This window comes from Salminus brasiliensis, chromosome 17, assembly GCF_030463535.1.
Source record: "Salminus brasiliensis chromosome 17, fSalBra1.hap2, whole genome shotgun sequence".
NCBI classification, from domain to species: Eukaryota; Metazoa; Chordata; class Actinopteri; order Characiformes; family Bryconidae; genus Salminus; species Salminus brasiliensis.
In genome coordinates this window covers 10,241,429-10,262,413 of record NC_132894.1, presented here as the reverse complement: position 1 = coordinate 10,262,413, position 20,985 = coordinate 10,241,429, and the positions used below count along the sequence as shown (strand labels likewise).

The 20,985-nt window shown below is 38.3% G+C and overlaps 2 protein-coding genes across 5 annotated transcripts in view; one reads left to right on the top strand and one right to left on the bottom strand.

Moving 5' to 3' along the window:
• The window catches only part of camsap2a (calmodulin regulated spectrin-associated protein family, member 2a), a 48,770-nt gene extending 34,883 nt beyond the window's left edge, over positions 1–13,887 (bottom strand). For all 4 annotated transcript variants that reach the window (XM_072660036.1, XM_072660037.1, XM_072660038.1 and 1 more), the window contains exons 1-2: positions 13,261–13,887; positions 4,666–4,925 (exon numbers count right to left, since the gene is read on the bottom strand). In XM_072660036.1, the coding sequence (XP_072516137.1) occupies positions 4,666–4,925; positions 13,261–13,399 (399 nt within the window). In that variant the 5' untranslated portion in view covers positions 13,400–13,887. The remainder of the gene's footprint in view (positions 1–4,665; positions 4,926–13,260) is intronic.
• Positions 13,888–14,449: 562 nt separating this feature from the next.
• Positions 14,450–19,470, top strand: ddx59 (DEAD (Asp-Glu-Ala-Asp) box polypeptide 59). The gene is made up of 7 exons (XM_072660014.1): positions 14,450–15,442; positions 16,767–16,949; positions 17,132–17,221; positions 17,319–17,570; positions 18,589–18,741; positions 18,860–18,988; positions 19,134–19,470. The coding sequence occupies exons 1-7, from the start codon at positions 14,600–14,602 to the stop codon at positions 19,395–19,397; spliced, it is 1,914 nt and encodes a 637-aa protein (XP_072516115.1). The 5' UTR covers positions 14,450–14,599; the 3' UTR covers positions 19,398–19,470.
• The last annotated feature ends 1,515 nt before the right edge of the window (positions 19,471–20,985 follow it).

Below are 20,985 nucleotides of genomic sequence, written 5' to 3'. Positions count from 1 at the left end.
AAAAGGAACTAACTTCCTTTATCTATGACGTTGATGTAGCTAATAAGTGATGGAAAGATGAAAGACTAGATCATAACATGCCTAAACATGCCTACTCACATTAACACTCAATTTAGTAATTATAAATTCCAATTACAATTTACCACCAACAGTGTTAATTTAACACTAGCAAACCTACCTCAGTGGCAATAACAGTTTCAAGAGACTCTGCCTGCCTCTGATGATGTATCTTGAAGGTGGGAGAAACCTTTCAAAAACGACAAGCACTTTGGAGAAGGACCGCAGATAGCTAACATCACTGCTAGGAAGCCGAATATCACATCTGTAATTGTTTGTCTCTACCTTACTAGTACAGTAATGTCATTTCTTTATCACTGTTAAGCAATATATTTGAGATTACGTAACAAATCTATGCAGTGTGAGCAAAGTGTATGATGATGCTGGTATTGTCACTTATTAGCTGCATTAGCTTAGTAGAGTAAAACTACATCAGGAAACAGACAGCAAACATGTCAAGGGGAAAACCTGTGCAAATCTGAAAAAGTATTGGTAATCAGGTTAGAGAAATAGTTTGGCAAAAATTATAATTAACAATTACTTACTCACCCCAGATGCTGCTGAACAGTCATGTTTGATATGAAGAAAAGCTTTTTTAGTTTACAACAGTAGATGCTAACCAACACTAGACTGCCAGCAATCACATCTTAGTAACTTAACTAAACAGCATGGAAAGCCCATCTTGACACAAGCAAGCTAAAATTGGAACTATACTGTAATCAGTGCAACTTCTTTGCCCCACCATTTAGCTATGCTGAGAAGTTTATTTTTATTATTATGCCTGTTCTAAACCAAATGATGCAAACTACAGACACCGAATTTGTCATGTTATCATGCTTTTTTTGGTTTGTTTTTTTTTTCAGATTTTTTTACAAAAAAATTTCTTTAAGACATGACACAGGTAAGAGGATTATGCTCTGTGTAGTGCAGGTTGAAACTCTGCATTTGCACATTTTCATGTCAAGTTGCATGTGCAATGTTTAGGCTTGCGGTGAATGTCAGAGCGACTAATACTGCACAGGTTAGGCTGTGTATTACAATAGGATTATTTTGAGCACTGACGTGGCTGTAGATGTGAGTGGGTGAGAGTGTGTGTGCAGCGGGTGTTTGCATGTATTTTCGAAGCATCAGTGTAATGAGAATCTGTGTGGGGGAGTGGAAGTGGGTGGCAACTATAGGAACAGGCATGCTTCTTCAATCAGTTAGAGAGAGAGAGAGGTAGAGAGAGAGAGGGTGCAGAGGAAAAAAGGGAACATCATAAAGAAAAAGGTAAAAACAAACATGAGACTGCCAATCAACAAGCGGGTAAAAAGAAAGATAAGAAAAGTAGAGCACCAACAGGCCGTTAGGGGTCCCAGCATTAGCCAGTTCCATGAGGCCTAAGGTGCAATGTGCTGACTGTTTTAGTGCACCCTATTGACATGTGTCCACCAATCTTTGTAGACTGTTCCATCATTACACTTCAGGCAAAAAGATCAAGGTTGGCGAGTGTTGGACAATGTATTCCACTAATGTTTTGAAAATATGTACAAACTCAAGGCTGGAAAACTGGGCCCAGTATACAGTTCAATAAAATGCATCTATTATCTATTCAGGACAGAGTTTTTTTATGTAAATTGCATAATACATAAAACGTGTTAATTCTACTCTGCCTCTACCTCTAAGGTGCCCTCCAAATATGCTCCACATTTTAATCCATGAAAACCTGAGGCTTCACATAGAGCTCTTGAACAGTTTTCCCTCATTTCCTTTCTCCTCTTCTGCACATTTCCAAAATAGAAACCCCCCTTGAATGATTAATAATAAAGCTTAATGCAAGAATTTAATTGCTGCAGTCTTATTCATTCAAAACTTTCAGGCCATTTCTGAGAGACTGCGTCCTCCTCACCAAAGCCTGTCAAGCAAAGCCTTTCTGTTTCATTCATAATCTTAAATTAGAGGAACATACCAATTTTTTCATGACTCTTGCTGCTTTGTAAATAAGCCATTTTCTAAAATGTATAAAGAAAAAAAGCAAAAGCTAACAATAAGACTTTACAAAATGCAAGTAGGGGTGGTCGGTATGGTAAAAATATTATATACTATATTTTAACAATATACCATATTTGTGGTGATTCTAGTAGTTCTTAACAACTACTATTCAAATACTCCCCAATACGGAGTACAGCGCTTTTTTACTTAAAATTCGCTGTCCAGAAAATTTGCAAACTAGACTAATTACACTGTTTGTAATGAAATCCCATTCAGCATTTTCTGCTGATATTGGCCTTAAAGCAACGCCAATGAACAGCGACATGCCATCTCTAGATTTAAGTCTTTAAGATGATTGCTATATTGGATTGTACCATGGCAAGCCAATACCAAACAATGTTAATGAAGTGCTAATGCTAATGAGCGTCTGTAAAAGCTCAAGGGCCTGCTTGTCAATGCTTCTAATCCATCAAGCCCTTCAGGCTTTAGATCACTGTGATAGCAGCCCAGTTGTAGCACTGAGGTTCAATAGGTAATACTACACTTGTTTACACTAGAGCGGAGGTCACTAACAGTTCAACCGCAGTCTGGGTCCTTTCTGCACCTGTAACCAATAACCTGTTGAGATTAGAGCTGGATATGGAAAATTTTATATCACAATATTTAAAGACATTTTTACGATATACGATATTTATCGCAATATTATAATAGTAATATTAGTAAAACTATTAGTAAAACTAATAGTAGAGTGGTCACCTAATGGACTTGTGTTTAGCAATGTCTAAACTTAGAGGTATCTTTGAATTTTTAGTCTATTCAAAATAGCTAAGCACTTTGTAAGTCGCTATGGACTAGAGTGTCTGCTAAGCGTCTGCTAAATGCCTTAAATGTAAATGTAATGTAAATGTTACTCAACCAATCAGATCTGTACATTATATAAATATATATAAATAAAATGCTTGAGGTGCCAGATTGGGAAACACCTATTCATCCCCCATTAAATGTTTTGCCATTTATTTATTGATGATCACATGTTTTGTAGACAGGTGACTTTAGTTCACAGAAGCATTAGCCAGAAATCATCAGCAGGTGGGTGAGAAACTGTTAGGACGACTTAAACCTTAAAGACTGTCACTGTGCTTCTGCCACAAAATAATATAAATGATGTAACAAATTTACACAGATATCTACATGGCTAATTTAATCAATGAACATTCAATAAGCTAAACATTCCAACTCCAGCAGACATTTATAGGGTGAATTATTATTTGTGCTGAGATATATTCTCTTCAGGATGATAGAGCCAGAGGCACAGCAAATGATGCCGGGGTAATTATGAATTAACAGGATATAACTCATAACAGCAGCCTCCTTTAGAGAGTGCACACATAATAAGCTCATAAGCTCAGCCACATCGCTGAGAGAGATGATCAAAGACATAACCGAAAGAAAAGAATTTTATTTGTGTGTGGGACATTAGTGTGGAGAATGGAGATTCTACACTGAAAGGAAAATGTAGTCCAGGACTAGGCCTAATCCCTGTCCCTGTGTAACTTAATACAAACTCAAGTCTAAATCTAAAAAAACAAAAAAGACAAAAAAAAAAAAAAGGCAGTATGCAGATGGTAAATGGGACAAGAGAAGTTCATCAAGAATTAGCAGGTGTTTAACAAATGACAATATCAAACAATGTTTTAAATCATGCATATCAGCTCTAGTCCAACTTAATACTTTCTAGAACCAAACAGAATGGCCTTGGTATTAGACCAACCATTCGAAAGGCAAAGAAATATTAGTGCAGACTTGACAGAAAGGGAAATGCATGTACTCTTTTAAATACTAAATGTATTACTAAAATGTAGACTGCAGGTGGGCAATATGGTGATATTTAATAATTATTGTGATAAAGTTTATATTGTAATAGACAACACGGTTTTATATTCAGAACTTAAAGAACACTGGCCAACTGCTTGGTTCATTAGAAGAAGTATAATTAGTCCTGTTTAGCTGCAGTTAACGCTGCACATTTTGAGTTTTTAGCAGCGTTTTTTTTTTAAATACTAAATCTTAAAGTTCAAGTTTTTCAAGAACCTTTTACAAATAGACCAAGAACTCTATAACCAGGCAAAACATGGCTAAAGATACGGTTCTTTGTGCTGTCACGGGTCGTCCATTACCTACTAATGCAACCTTGAAGTACCGTGTTTTGTAGCTATCAAAAGCATCACACATTGTGTATCGTAAAAATGTCTTTAATTATTGTGAATCTGCAGTATTGTTCACCCCTACAATTGGTCAAGACATGCTGATCAGTAGGGTTGTCATGATACCAGAATTTGAATGTCAATGCTCATACCAAGTCAAGGGTTGATGTGTATGTGGCCTTACTGGCAGTAGTAAAAATGATGATTACTATTAAAAACACAAATGCATAGTACAGTAAAATAAAGTGCTGTATGATATGTTTGAGAGCATCACCAAAAACGACATGTTTATTTTATTGAAAATGGAACATAAAAATGCCCATTTTTAATCCTTGTATAGAACTGTAGCAAGTCTGTGTTTCACCATCAAAAACAATGCATCATATACATACACACACCCACAAGAATCTGAGGAGAAAGCAATGTTGCTCACCATCTGAATGGGTCTCTTGCATAGGTCCCTCTCAGTGACCAGCCTCTCCTGGTCGGTGACGTACAGGCCTTTCTGAGCCAGAGCCTGGATGACCGCATCATGGCCCAGCAAGGGCTTGGCCGCATCGCTCTTCAGGATCAGGCTCCCAGCGCGACAGTACAGCTCGGCTGATAGCAGAAGAGTGGCCACCGGTGGCTTTAAGTGCTCCTGTTCATACTGGTCAGTGTAAAAAGGATCCTTTAGGTCATCTGGGACACTCTCTGCGGAGGAAAAGAGGAAGAGGATTAAACTACAGACTAAAGTATATTTATATAAACACTTAAAAAATGCAGTGCTGTTGTGCTGTATTCACAGAAGAACAGAATGCTAATGCTATGTAAAGCTAATCCCATTCATCTTCATATTAAAGCTAATGAGAAGACTAATACAGTAAATATTTTGTACAAAATACAATTTAAGTTCAGTTTTGCCTTCTCCTGTAAAGTCACCATTTTGGAGATACATATTTGTCATTGGACAGCGACAATATATTTAATGGTAGTATTTCTACAGTTCTTTTTCTTAATGAGGATAAGACCTGCTTCCAGGCGCTCCTTATTTTTGCTGTACCAACCTTAGTCACCAATGCAGCATACTGATTTCATGTACATTTACATAATGGCATTTGGACCACACCCATATCCGGAGCCACTAATAACAACACATTGCATGGTCAAGTCTATTAGCAGGTGCTTATACATTACCATGGTATTATGGTATGGTACTATTACTGAGGGTCAGTGAATTATAGCTCTACAATTATTACTGTCAGACATGTAAAAACTACAGACACTGAAGATTCACACCGGATTAAAATTACAATCCGATTAGGATTTACCTTCCAAAAAGAAATGAATAAAGCTTCAGTAGGGCTTAAGATAACTGCCCTTACAGCCCCGATTCCACCATGACTTCTAGGATGACACCAGGATTCAGTACAATGTCACTACTGTACGCAATGGACCATGTGGGAGTGCTAGTAGAACCCACATGAGACACAGAAAGGCTTTGGTGTACTGCAGTTAATGGCACTGTGCATTGATTCTATAGGTACTTGATTTGGGAAAAGCTGATTGGAGTATGAAAGAAAGATAAATCACTGTGTATCAGTGAAGATTGTTAGTAATAAAAGTGGTAAGTGTCCTAAAATACAGATCTTAGAGATTTAGAGTCCCCATCGGTACCTGAACTAGGGTATATTTAAATCCTCTCCCTGCAGTGAAAATAGCACGTAGTTATACAACCAATACCTACAGTAGTTATTTCCAAAGTAACTGCAGACCTGAAAGCTTCCCAGTGCTGGGATAAATATTGAGGTCACCTCAGAGGCTGCAACGGATAGATGAGATGAGCTATTTCGCCATGTGTGGTGAGGAATGCTGTTGTTGGACAGGCTTCACAAAAATGTTGTAAAAATCCCATTCAACCTAATGAGAAACTGCAGTTTTGATTTCAGCACTGTGGGACTACACTTTATCTTTAGGTAGGGTGGGATAGGTTTTTGCCAGTGTTTTAAAAAGCTTGTCCAACCTGCCAACAGTTGCTATGAAAGAACACATTTCTGGGCAGAGCACGGATAGGTCAAATCCATCAAAGTAAAAAAGACGGTGTACTTGAAGATAAAATCGCAAGCTGGCCGGTCGGTCTCTAAGGAGCCCGGCTTTAACAACTTGAGCATAAAACATGACCGTCTCGAGCTGGGCCATGGTTACTATGGCAACTATGTGGCGCTCGATCGATTCTCTTGCACTACGTCTCTACCCGAGAGAGAGAGAGAGAGAGAGAGAGAGAGAGAGAGAGAGAGAGAGAGAGAATTACAGTTCACAGCACCAGTGAGGGAGCCTTGCTACATTCAAAGAAACTGGATATAAAGAGAATTTCTGAAGGGGCTTAGAAGCCATCAGCCTGCTGGAACTTGTACTTGCTGAGGTTGAGATTTTAACAGTTAGTATAATGCACATACCCCGTCCAAACTATGTGCATTAAATGAGTCAAAGAGCTGGCACTCTCATATACCAGCAATCATGATTCATTTGGAGCAGGAACACAAGCACGGCTCCTGGCCTGCCTCTGTGGCTGACGACCCAGAAATCATTTTAGGGATCAGCACAACACATAACGTTCCCATGAAAGTCGATTGTAAACCAAGGGCAGCACAGAGAGTAATGCTAAAATCCCACATACAAATAATAGCTTAAGTAGGTGGCTGTGACCACACAAAACCCAGAGCAGCAGCTATTTCAGTGCTGTGGTGCTGGCACTGTAGAGCAGCATATTTGCCCTGGAATGAAGTTGTTCAGTTTTCGATTGGAATAACCAAATGACTAGCCCAACTGACTACGATGATACTGAAAACATAATCAAGTCCAAACTTTACAGCTTTTAAACTTGGCATAAAAAAAATAATCACACAACTTACTGTTTACTCCAGTTGTCAGTCAGTGACATGTTTGGTATGGCAGCACAAGGCTAGTGCTCATTATTTAACTCAAGCGACTGAAGCTTATGCTTAGCAGTAGCAGGATAAAAAAAAAAACTGCACGTCTAAATATTAATCTCAAATAGACTACTTTATGTAGTTTGTGACATCTTGACATACTGCTACCAAAAACGTGGACGGACATATAGACTAAATTCAGGTTTTAGGGTGGCTGCTACTACTGTTTACTGACTAAATGAGGTCCTAAATGTCATTTTTAGACAACCATATTTCATATTCTTGTGTCGAACCACATAAACAAGCTAAATTTAAGATTACTTAAGAATTTAACGCAGTTTGAGGAAAGTGTGTGATTATTTAGTCATGCAGCTTGTACGTTGCTAAACATTTTTAGACAACCATGCTGTACATCCCGGGAACTGCTGGACCAAAAAATGACCTTGCCATCACCTTTGAGAACTCACTGGTCACTCCTTCTACAGAAGCTGGAAGCCTTGGTGTAGTGATGGATGATCAGTTATCGTTCGTTGCATATGTAACTCAGTCCTACAGATTTCTCCTGTACAACATCCGGAGAATTCGACCCTTCCTCTCTAGAGAGGCCACCCAGGTGCTTGTTCAGTCTCTCGTCACTTCCAGACTTGACTACTGCAACTCTCTTCTGGCTGGTCTCCCTCTGCGCACCATCAGGCCCCTGCAACTCATCCAGAATGCAGCGGCACGGGTCGTCTTCAATGTCCCTAAATTCAGCCATGTCCCTCCACTGCTGCGTTCTCTTCACTGGCTTCCTGTAGCTGCTTCCCGCATCAGATTCAAAACCCTGACGCTGGCCTACAAAGCCAAGAACGGACCAGCCCCTCCGTACTTGATGGCAATGGTCAAAAGCCAATCCGCACCTAGAGCCCTTCGAGCTTCAAGTACGGCTCGGCTCGACCCGCCACCCCTTAAAATCTGTGGAAGACAAGCGTCCAGGATTTTTCTGTTCTGGCACCAAAGTGGTGGAACGAGCTTCCCCTGGGTGTCCGAACGGCCGATTTGCTCGCTGTCTTCAAACGCAGGCTGAAGACCCACCTCTTCTGAGAATACTTGGACGAACAGCGAATAGAGTACTATGGTCACCTTATTGTCTTGTGTTTAGTAATGTCTAAAGCTTAGAGGTAACTTTGAACTATTAGTCTGTTCTAACTAGCTAAGGTTTTCTTGGGTAAATAGCAAAGCACTTTTGTAAGTCGCTCTGGATAAGAGCGTCTGCTAAATGCCATAAATGTGAATGTAAATGTAAATGTAAACTGGAGGCTAACGGAAAAATACCTTGAATGACTAGCTACATTTGGAGGGACAAGTGCAAATATAGGAATACAATAGCTCCATAAAGATGCCTTAGCCAAACCTAAAGGGCCTAGATCCTCTCATCCGATCTCTCTCATTTTGCCAGTGGATCTCTTTTTAAGTAAATCTTTTTGGGGTTCACCTATGAAAATACTCTATGACTCGAGGTGTAATGTTACACGCGTCACAGCTCAATTCGCACCATGGTTTGGACCTTACGGTTCGGTAAGAGTATGATAAAACTGAAAAGAAAAAAAAACCAACAAACCATCAGACTAACCCAGGATTCTTTTCATTTCATTTGAACAGACAGTCGTGCAAGTTACAGTTTGTTCCATCTACTTCCGTGATCAGAATAACCTGTAATGTGTTAATTTAGCAGTAAAGTATTAATGTTTGCATGCTCACACCCAAACACGCTGACACAGAATACAGAATATAGGTGAAATACTTTAGTATTCTAGTTATTATAGTATACTAGTTTATTTTCAGTTGTTTCACATCCAAAGGTGAGAACAACCAAATAGTGATACTCCTACAACCAGTACAGTTCCCATAATACCAAGAAAATCAACCAATGGTATCCAGCGATTTGCAGGACTTTTACCATTACCATATTTATCATAATAGCGCATACTATGTATTCCATGTGTTACCGCACCAGTTCCTCTGGAATTAAGCTGATTTTGTTATTGTGACTTGAAGACTGAATATACTGTATGTAAATTATCTCTGAACTAGAGCTGGGCAATATGACAATATTTTATTGTATTGTGATCAACTCTGTTATCGTGATACACAATATGCTTTTCTGAGTATATCGAGTCAATGCTTACAGAACACTGATCAACTGAAAATTTCATTACTAACAGTGTAATTAGACTGGTTTAATTGGATGAAGAGCAGCAGATGTTGAATAAAAATACCTGTCCTCAGTACGGGAGAGTATCTGAATAGTAGTTTTTAAGAATCTGTCGCTACTGATGTATTTAGTCTATGATTACATGTATTGTGATTAATATCGTGATTAGTGAACATTTCTTTAAATATTGTGAGATAGTATTTTTACCATATCGCCCAGCCCTACTCTGAACTGACCTGTGACACTGCAGAAACAATTTACTTATTTAACTTATTTTTCATGTATTTCATGTATGAATTGGGGAGTAAATGCTATGTTTTGAAATTTCAAACATCAATATCTATGTACATCAAAAAGTGATTTTAAGTGAGGATGATATGCACCCTTTAACGGAGAGCTGAAGTGAAAAAGAAATAAAATTCGAAGCCTTTTACGCAACACGTAATGCTATGCTCCTAAACATGGTAATATAGTTCACGAGGTGTTTAGTGTTGATGCACCTGGTCAGTGTCTTTTGAAGTCCTATATGGCCAATATGCCACCATTTGCAAGCAAACTACACTCACCAGAAGCAAACACCACTGGGTGGTCCCCAGGTTGCTGCTCTGCAGAAGACACAGAGTGTTTGTCAATCAAGCTATAAAGTTTTAGCCTCCCTTTATCCTTGTGTTCAAGGTCATACCAAAATGAGAAGGCAGATAATGAAGTGTCTCAACGGAAACAACCTGTGTGTTTTTTATTCTACATGTGGACGCAAACAGCTGACTGTACATTTTAATGAGATGGTGCAAAACCATCCAGATGGTTGTCATGCTGGTAACACAGTTACTTCAGGGAGTTCATTCTGTTGCATTACAAAAAAAAACCCACAACACCCATCACTGCTCAATTGCTCATGTGTAAGTAGTTTCATGAGTCTCATGTACTTTGGAGAAACTGTATAAAAACTAGCTAGTTCTTTGAAGGGATGACCCTAAAAGAAAGAGATGGTAACCCTAAGCATGTGACACTTATCTTTTCTTAACAATGCCTAATTCACCCATTTATACCTAAATAAGTAAAATAACAAAAGTTCAATGATTTAAACAAAAATTAACAGTGCATTAAGGCTGTTTTAGGGATAATTGATATTACAAAATACTACAATCTTTTAAATACATGTTTATATGCAAGTGCACATTTAAAATATATATATTTAAAGAATATTCCATCTGTGTGTCACTAATATTATTTGTGGTTAGTCAAATACCTAAAAAGTATATTAAAATATCTTATTTTTAATAATAGGCTAAACAATAAAATAATTACACCTAATAAAATAACACCTAATAATTAACTACACAAAATTAAGACCACTTGAAGGATTATAACCTATATTTTCAGTGTGGTAAAGAACTTTGGGATACATGGAAATGAAACTCTGGTTCACAAGATCTGCTCTCCATTAGAGACTGAAAGGGATGAGCACGTACAGAAGAAGTGTCCCTACGCACCAGTATAGATGTTAACAGTATTGCATGATGTCTATGCATAATGGAGTTATCATTATACATTATTCAGTAATATCAGAAGCTAGCCCAGTTGATAATTATATTGTAATTATATTTCCATCAGTAAAAAAGTGAGCTGTAAGTGAGCTGTGAATTGATACATACATGTATAAGAATAAAAAATGTTGAGCTCAGAATTGAAAATCTATTTCAATCTAATCTAATATATTTGTATATATAATAAACATATATAATTGCTAGCGTAGTCCTGGGTCATTTCTGCAACGGTGATTTGTTCTAATAATGTTCTGTGGTTTAATGCAGAAATGTATCTGAGGCAGAGGTGGACAATATGGTAAAAATACTATATCACAATACTTAAAGACATTTTCAAAATAAATGATATTTATAAACACAATATTGTAGAAACAAAATGCATCAGTAGCAGCAGATTCTTAAAAACTACTATTCGAATACTCTTCAATACTGAGTCCAGCTATTTCTATTTAAAATCTGCTGCACTATATCCAGGTAAACCAGGCTAATTACACTGTTTGTAATGAAACATGCAGTTGATCAGTGTTCTGCAAGCACTGACGATATCCTCAATATACCCTAATACCCCAATCTGAGCTAAACTCTATGTATTCACAAAGCATCATGAGGTCTCCACCATGACAACAGCATAGTTTAATGCTTCATGTTTGATTTAAACCTCATGATTAAATGTTCGCTTCATTATGTAAAACTCTGATCCATTAGAAATATGATCTTTAGCAGATGCACTGTTGTCTAAGCTACAGTCTTTTATACTAAAGTGCACAGAAGGTCACTCCAGAGTGCCCAAAGTGCACAAAAATGTCACAGCATGGGTGTGTAATTTCCGTCTACAGCTGGCTCCAAAAGTCGCCGTCCACAACAAAGGCAAGCTTATTTCATTACTGACATAAATCTACTGCTTTTTTTGGTAAAACTACAATGTTTAAGCATAATTACACCATCCTTCATTAATTCATACTGACAAATTACTAAAATTAATACATTCATCTTTACCTTAACCACAGCTCAGTCTCTGTCTGCCACTAACTCTAAGGTAAAGGTAAAGGTGCACGTATTTGTCACTGTACACCGTACAGCGAAATGTGTCCTACAGGTTTCTGCAGAACTGAAGAATACACATTATCCCCCTATTTTACAGCAGCACAGAGAGTGTGTATAGACACATAGTGTGTTTTGCCTTTATAGTGTATAAATCCTATCAGGGATGTTCAGTAGGCTTGGAGTCTGGTGACTGTTTTCTTACTTAACAAATTCACAGACGGCTGAATAATGGATTTCTCTCAGATTTGAATATATTCCTGAATAATAAGTAAATAATTAAAATGTACAATTCTTGCCAGAGCCTTTGTGAAGAAGGGCCCCACTTCATCTGTGTAGTACAGTACAGACCCCCATATATTAGCTACAGATGTTCAAATGGTTACCCATCAGGTCGAACCTCAGCGCTGTTAGGATTATTGATTAGGATTTGCGGATAGGTATGAGGGCTAGGTTCGAGTATTGGGATAAAGTTAAGGCCACGGTTAGGGTCAGCGATGATTCTGAAAAGTTGAATATTACAGATGTTCAACTGAATGTAGGTAAAAGGTATGTTTGGTATAAATGAAGCTCAAATTTAAAATCTGTAACCTTAAAAAGTGCATTAGTAACATTATAGGCATTTTACAGAATTATTTTTAATAAATACAATCAAGTACTATAATTTACAACAGGATGCTGTACAAGTATTGTAGCTATATTACTATTAGACAATAGTAATGGATGAATCAAATGTACATTTTAGTATCACAGCACTATATTAATTTTAGAGTTTGTTATTGTGTTAATATTGTTAACATTATTTTTAGCAAGGCTGAACTCTGGGACCTCTGTAACATGTTAGATATAGGCAAAATAAATACTACAGGCATATTTCCAAGCTATATTAGCAATGGGCGTAATACTGAGCCCTGCTCAATTACTGTAGGTGTACATATAAGCACAACGTCTTAGCAGATCACATACACAAGTATATGACAATACCAATGTCCCGTTTCCCTTATTATCAATATACCTGCAACCGTTTTGTATTTCTATGCTTAAAAAAAGGCCATGAATCACATACTAGTTGAAGAACACTGGGTAATGTATGCAACATACGCCTTATCCCCAATATAATCAAGGACCCCCTGCTACAATGCAAGGGTACGACCATCTTCTCATTTCAAAATAAAAGGTCTTACACATATTATATGTGCTACCAAATAATGCAAAAATCTGTAACATTGTTAAACCCTCAAATGCATTTATCCTTGAGTAAATCACTAAACAAGCAATTCTATTTCAAAACGATAAAACAAAAAAGGGCATAAGAACGAGAAAAGGACGCCACCTACCTGTACCGAAGGCTTTGGCCACAAGCCATGTGAGACTCGCACGGATTTTAGCTCTGTTAAAATCATAATGGTCAAACGACTTAATGGCAGGAACAATGAAAGTCTTTTTGCAGTCCTTTGCCTCGGTCAGATCCCCCATATTCACAGGCAGAAGGAGGGTCAGCACCAGCCGAGTGGTCGCCTACAGGTCCGAGGAGAACGATGACATCCTTCCTAAGGAATTTACTGCAGCGAAAATGTATTTATAAGGTTGCTTTTAGTGAATGTCGCCCATCCCGAGTCCCGTTCATGCAATTCAGTTCTATTTTCGGCTAACTTCCACGAACTAGGGGCTTTTATTCATCGTGATCCGAATCCAGCCAAAAAGTGGGGTACAGCCCTGAGACTGTCATCCATTCTGATCCCTCTGTGACTGCTAGCGATTCCCTCTTAAAGAAACACGCATTGTGGGTTTCTGATGGCCCGCCGTTCAAGTCGTCTTTGTCCTCGCCGTGAACCCGGGCTCCTCTTTCATATCCTCGCAGTCCCCGCTTGAATATTTACGGTATTCCCTCCTCTAGTGGACCTCTATTCATCCACGCTGCGCTGCGGTTTTCCTGCCGCACCGTCCTGGGCTGCCCCAGTGCGCATGCGCGGTCCGCCCAGCACTGTTTAGACTGTATAGCTGGAAATGGGACTAGCAGCTTTTTTAAAACAAGGTTATTGACATTTTTTTTTACATACTGTAAAAAAAAACGTTACATTAACACAAACATGAATTATCACAGGTCAAAACTGACCATGCAGTTTAAACGTATTTTGTCTATTTTTTATTTTATTTTTTTTCAGTAATGCAACATGCAGCGTGTAGGCATAGACGACTATTCATCTTCTTTTGCTTATTTAATATGTAAGATCCATAGAAGCAATGCATTTTAACGATATGTTCTTTTCTCAGATAAATCGTGGTCGATTTTCTACTGAAATATTTTATGTTGTCTGTTTATCTCATCTCTCTCTCCTCGTTCTTTCTCTTTTTCCTCCTTCCCAGAAACAGTGGTGTGACTTTTTTTATCGGTGTAAACAATAAGCAAACGCCATTAACAGACCACCCAAAAATGCCAGTCTGTGTCTGAGACCGGTATTTTAACTACAACTCCCATGATTCCAGTGGTCAACTGCGTATTACTTACGCGACAACATCATAACATCGACGGTACGCTCGAACCGGAGGCGCTGTTATTTTGAACGCTCCGTGATGAAGTTATTAAACTATACAGTAGAAAATATCGTTTAAATGATGTTCACAGGCTAATGCTGCATTGTCTTTGGTCGGCTGTGTTGTGATGAGCTTGAAAAGATGTTTATGCCCAGATCCCTGAAGCTCAAAAGAAGCTCAGACAGTCAGCCTCAGAGCACAGAGCTGAAGAAAAGCAGAGCGAGCTCTGAGGATCCTGATTCCACCTCGTCGCCTCTTGCTGCAGATTTACCCAGAGAACAGCTAAGCCCTCCTGTGACAGCAGACAGTGGACATGATCAGCCATGCAAAGCTACAGAGGTGTTACCAACCGAACAGTGTGGCTCTCCAGGAAAGGTAGAGGAGGAGAAGGAGGAGGAGGAGGAGGAAAATAAAGAGGAACCCGAAGAGGAACCAGTGAAGTCCTTCAAGAAGAGCCAGCGGTGGCCTGAGCCTGGGGAGCCTGTGTGTGTAATGTGTGGCCGTTATGGAGAGTACATTTGTGACAGCACTGACAATGATGTGTGCAGTCTGGAGTGCAAAGCAAGTCACTTGGCCAAGATGTGCATGGGCCTTGGAGAAAAGGTCTTCTCTAAAACCAAGCAAGACGACACTGGCGTCCTTCCTGACACTGACCATGCTGGAACCCATGAACTTGGCTACTTCTACAAGGAGGACGCCTTTATAGCAGAACTGACTGAAGAACAGGTGGAGAGAGTCAAGAAGGAACTGGCAATCGTTACACATGGCCAGCAGGTCTGCAGGCCTATCATTGAGTTTGAGCACTGCCATTTCCCTGAGGCCCTCAGTAAGAACCTGAAGAAGGCTGGCTATGAGGCACCCACTCCCGTCCAGATGCAGATGGTTCCTGTAGGTTTAGTCGGGAGAGATGTGATCACCACAGCTGACACCGGCTCTGGGAAGACTATTGCCTTCCTTCTTCCAGTGGTTGTGCGTTCATTGGAGGTAATATTACTGAACAACAGATACAACAGATCTTTGTTCATAGGTAATGTCATTGATTGGAATACCAGTAACTGGTGAATTGTAGAAAAAGTTTCATTGAAGAGAATTGTTTCAGACTGGGAGGCTCAAAAGTAGGGTTTGTTGACATCTGTGTTGACCCATCTTTATACAAATGTACCGTGAGATGTACAGTGGAATGATCCATCTTCTTAGCCTTCAGGCACAATCCAAGACATGCCAGTGTATAGTGGCTTGAAGAGTATGAGTGACAAAGATCACACATTTTAATTGCACAATACAATTAAAGAATAGACTACATTGCAATACAATAGATATACAATACATGTAAGCATACAATACATGCAACAGCAATAGACATAAAACGTGATTTAATATCATAGGGCACTCTGATCATATTACATGAATTGTTTTGTAATAAATCCTCTACTCAGTAGATAAATAAAAGATGGAGAAATTCTAATGCTTTAATCAAATATGCCTAATGGTATGTGTATGCCTAAAGTTTTAACACTTCTGTATTCATAAAATACATCTATGGGGGTCTGTAAAATTTTCTCAAACAGGAATTAGGGTCCCTGACTGTAGAATATTTGAGAAGTGTACTTGTGGAGATGAGTGTACTTGAGGAGATTAACTGTGCAAATCATGATGTATACACCTGGCATTCTGAAAATAGGTAAACCATTGCAAGTATCACCATAATTCTATATACAGTGTACTATACAGCATTAGAACATATACTATTATGTAATCCATGCTTTTATATAGTGCATGTTAATAGTGAAAACAATATGATGATTCCACCAAACAAGCCATTTTTACAGCTCAACGATATGTTTATAAATATCATCTGATTGAGACCTTCAGTAGTGGAATGCTAAATTTTGCAAATGTTCAAAGTTCTGCAACAGGGAAAGCTCTGCAGTGTAAAAATCCTCCCCAACATATACAGAGTAAAAAATTGTACCAAGTTTAGGGAATCAGATGAGATAAGGCAGGTCAGAGAACATGGTTCTCTGTGCACTCCATAACCAATGAAGTTTGTAGAAATCTAGGATTTTTGATGTAGTACATGAAAGCTTTACTTTTAATTGCTAACTCCTTTTGTCAAATAGTCTGGTATTGTCTTGTGGAAAAACACCAGAATTATGAAACTTATTACATAAAATAAAGGCATTAAATAAGTTCTTTTTTTAATTGTTTAAAATGTTAGAGCAGAGTACTGTTGTTGCCATTGACTGTATGAGTAGTTATGTGTATGATTCTGTATTTTGGCTTAAGTATGCCTACCTTTGTTTTTCAGAGTGGGGCAGATGCACCATGTGGTCCTACAAGTGTTATCCTGACTCCAACAAGGGAGCTGGCAATACAGATTGAGAGACAAGTAAAGGAGCTGATTATGGGGCTTCCTAACATGAGAACTGCTCTGCTCGTAGGAGGGATGCCTTTACCCCCTCAGCTCCATAGACTCAAGCAGCACATCAAGGTAGTTTTTGTAGAATTCCACAGAATAAACCTCGTCTTTATACAGGTTTACAGTACAAATAATTCCAACCTAGGTAGCCACATTTTTTTCCAATTGATCAAAAATAAATATTTGGGCCCACAGAACTGCTTTAACAATGCTGTTATTTAGTCAGTCTAGTTATATGTTCCTTCTGCATACAGATTGTGATTGCAACTCCAGGTCGTCTCATTGAGATTCTGAAGCAGAAGGCTGTACGACTGGACAGTGTGAAGATTGTGGTTGTTGATGAGGTATGGTTTGTTTGATGCAGTTTGTTTCTTTGGGTTCTTATTTAGGTTTTGCTTCAACCTACAGTCTTTCTAAACACTCCTCTGTTGTTCACCTCAGGCAGACACTATGCTGAAGATGGGATTTCAGCAACAAGTACTTGAAGTCTTGGAGCAAGTTCCCGATGACAATCAGACTTTGTTAACATCAGCCACGATCCCTGCAGGGACGGACCAGCTGGCATCTCGCCTGACTCAGGACCCTGTGCGCATCACTATTGGCCAGAAGAACCAACCCTGTGCTAATGTTCGCCAGATTGTTGTCTGGGTGGAGGAACCGTCAAAGAAAAAAAAGCTGTTTGAGATTCTGAATGTAAGTAATAGAGAAAGGTTTCATTTCACAGATGCCTAATTTATGTAGGTGGTCATGAATGTGCAGTTGAGCATATTTTGACAGCTGCTTAAAATCAACTCATGTTGTAGAGGAAATGGGAGGGGTCTTCTGCTATGGTCCTCATCCAGGAAAAGAGTAACGGCCCATACTTTTCTATTGGAACAGTATACCTTCAGTCATGCTTGTGATATACCACACCCAAACCCGCACACACTATATTTTATTAAAGGTTGGGCTCTTTCTTTCTTTATTTTTTAGCTTTGCTTTGTCTTAATAAAGATAGAAATGCAGGGTTATTAGGACATTAAGCCATAACATTAGTCTGGCCTTCTAATGTTGATTAGGTCCCACTTGATCAGTCAATTAGATGCATGGACTCCACAAGAACCTCAATATGCTACACAATATGTTAGCAGCAGATCTTTTAAGTCCTGTTCTGAAGTGGGGCCTCCTTAGGTGCCCATGACCCTGCCACCTTTTCATTGGTTGTCCTTTTTCTGAGCACTTTTGGTGCATACCAGAAAAAAAACCCACTAGTTTTGGAGATTCCTTCAAGAACTGACTGTTCACAGATTCATTGCAGATGCCACTGTATAAGAAGATAATTAGTGTTTTTCACTTTACCTGTCAGTGTTGCTAATGTCATGGCAAATTAGTGTATTAGCTAATAACTACTATACCTTTTTCAGCAACCACTATTAAATTCATTTGCAAGTTACATATTTATGAGAGTAACAAGCTGAAGTATGGTCCCAAATACAGGCCATCTTAGCTTAATGCATTGTTGAGGAAACTCCATATAGAAGACATCTCCATTACTCTACTGTGAGGCAGTCAATAAATTGTTAGGTTTTGTAACACATGTATAGTGTAGGCAAATCCAACTTAGCTCCTGATGTTTTCCTTCTTTTGAATGGGGGGAATTTTGCTTACATTGCTTGTGTAAACCTTTATTACCCTTTTGCACAATGTTAAAGTCTGAGTTTCTTTTTTACAGGACCAAAAACTCTACCAGCCACCAGTAGTAGTGTTTGTAGACTGCAAACTAGGAGCAGATCTATTATGTGAGGCGGTGCAGAAGGTTATGGGCTTAAACACAGTTGCTATTCACTCCGACAAGAAGCAGTGGGAGCGCAATAGAATCCTGAAGGTGAGGTTCTGTTTGAGGTTCTGTTTGGTTAATAGTATTAATGTTAATTGTAAAGTTTAAAGGACACAATGTCTGTTAATTGCCAATATCCATATTAATTAAGTTTCTTATTCTTAAGGGTCTGCTTGAAGGCCAGTTTGAAGTGGTGGTCAGTACAGGTGTGTTGGGCAGAGGTCTGGACCTGGTCAATGTCAAGCTGGTGGTGAATTTTGATATGCCAACTAACATGGATGAGTACGTTCATCAGGTATGATGGCCTGCAGTCTAAAAAGCATTGATTGTGATGGCTGCTGACATCTAACACTGGAATGCGGAAGTTTAAGCAGAGTGTGTTTGTGCCAAACATGTTACTGCAGATTGTGGTCTGATGTACCACGTACCTGTGCTTACAGATCGGCAGAGCAGGAAGACTCGGTCACAGAGGAACAGCCATTACCTTCATGAACAACAACAATAAGCGCTTGTTTCTGGACATTGTGAACCGAGTAAAACCCACTGGCTCACTGCTTCCCCCACAACTTCTCAACTCCCCACACCTGCACGAGCAGCAGAGGAGGGCCAGACAAAGGAATAATCAAGGACAGGATGATGTCGTGACCAAAAACAACCTCATCGATATTATTAGAAGGCATGACAGAAGCCGTGCTAAGAAGTGACTTTAGGCAGGTTTTGTTATGTATGTGTACAATATTAATGTAATTTTCAATAAATAAAAATATATGAACTGTCTCACTGTTCACACTGTCTTTGGTTTATCTCAAGAAACAGTCTCAAGAGTCTTTAAATGCGCCAATGTCAGTATAAAGTATGTTGGTTTACTCCTTATTCTTCCATGTAAAGTGCCAAGCCCAACAAAGTTCACATTCTGGAAGAGTTCCTCACATTATTTTTGTGTAGGTCAATTGTATAGCATGTTTACCGTATGCCACTGTGCTACATGGACAACTACACCTCTTGTAGACACACCGGGGCCCTTATACAGAAAGCTTCTTGGAGAAGGAGTCCAAGATTAGTAATGTCACTGTAAAAAAGAGGAATCTAACAATAATATCATTCTACATCTACACTCTAACTCTGAGAAGCTTTATGAATGTGGGGCCTTATATACATTACATAAGCATAACTGTTAAATTGGCATTACTGTAACTGAATGTGGGTTTGCGATTGTATTTATATCTGATATCTGTAGGAATAAAACAGGAGCATGGGCGAAGTGACATTTATTGAAAAGTTGATATAAAATTGTTACAAACGTTGCTTAATTTTATAAATATCTTCAAAAAATAGTATCTAGAATCACTGTGAGAAATCATCTGTTAGGAAATATATATACTATTTATTATATATATTATTTTCCAACAGTAATGTAAATAGTTTTGTTCCTGGGACCTCTGTTGTGATTGGCTGCCCTGCATTGCGCCTCATTAAAAATGTTGTCATGGCTGGACCCTTCTTATAACTTCAGTGTGACTGAGCGGGGCTAAACTAGTGTAGGTGGCATAGGTGGACATAGGTAAATACACTGTGAGGTTAGTTTCTATATATAATACACTGGGAACTGATCTTTTTGCTATAGCTATAGTTAAGTTTACATAATACATCAAATGGTGTTATGTTTTTTTTTTAGTTTCATGACAGACCCAGGATATGTAGTTTTTGCAATTAGAAATATCTATGTATGTGTATAATACAAGCATATAATACCAGCTATGTGTTTTAAACAGGTGTATAGTGATGCCATTATGTGCTTGTATTATTATAACTGACATATTTAGGTTACACTTCTGCTTTTGTTTCCAAAAGGAAGAAAATTAATATATAATAATAATCCTTTATTAGTCCCACGGTGGGGAAATTCAGCGTCACAGCAGCATATATATATATAGCAAGACACTCTCTTGCAAAAAGTAGATAAATTGTGTAAGTTGATAAATTATATATATATATATATATAATTTATCAACTTACACAATTTATCTACTTTTTGCAAGAGAGTGTCTTGCTATACGTATATATGCTGTATATATATATATATATATATATATATATATATATATATATAAATTAGTACATATATTAATATATGTACTAATATATATATATATATATATATATATATATATATTAGTTTATATAAAAAAGTACACATTTTGCAAAATGCCATATATATATATTATATAGTAAATATATTAAACTTTTTTATTTAAAAAGCGTCGCAGTTACAGTTGGACTACAGTTTGACCA

Coding starts and splice junctions, on each gene's coding strand:
- ddx59 (XM_072660014.1), top strand. CDS start 14,600: ATGTTTATGCCCAGATCCCTGAAGCTCAAAAGAAGCTCAGACAGTCAG. Junction 15,443..16,766: donor TGGTTGTGCGTTCATTGGAG/GTAATATTACTG, acceptor TTTGTTTTTCAG/AGTGGGGCAGATGCACCATG. Junction 18,989..19,133: donor TGGATGAGTACGTTCATCAG/GTATGATGGCCT, acceptor CTGTGCTTACAG/ATCGGCAGAGCAGGAAGACT.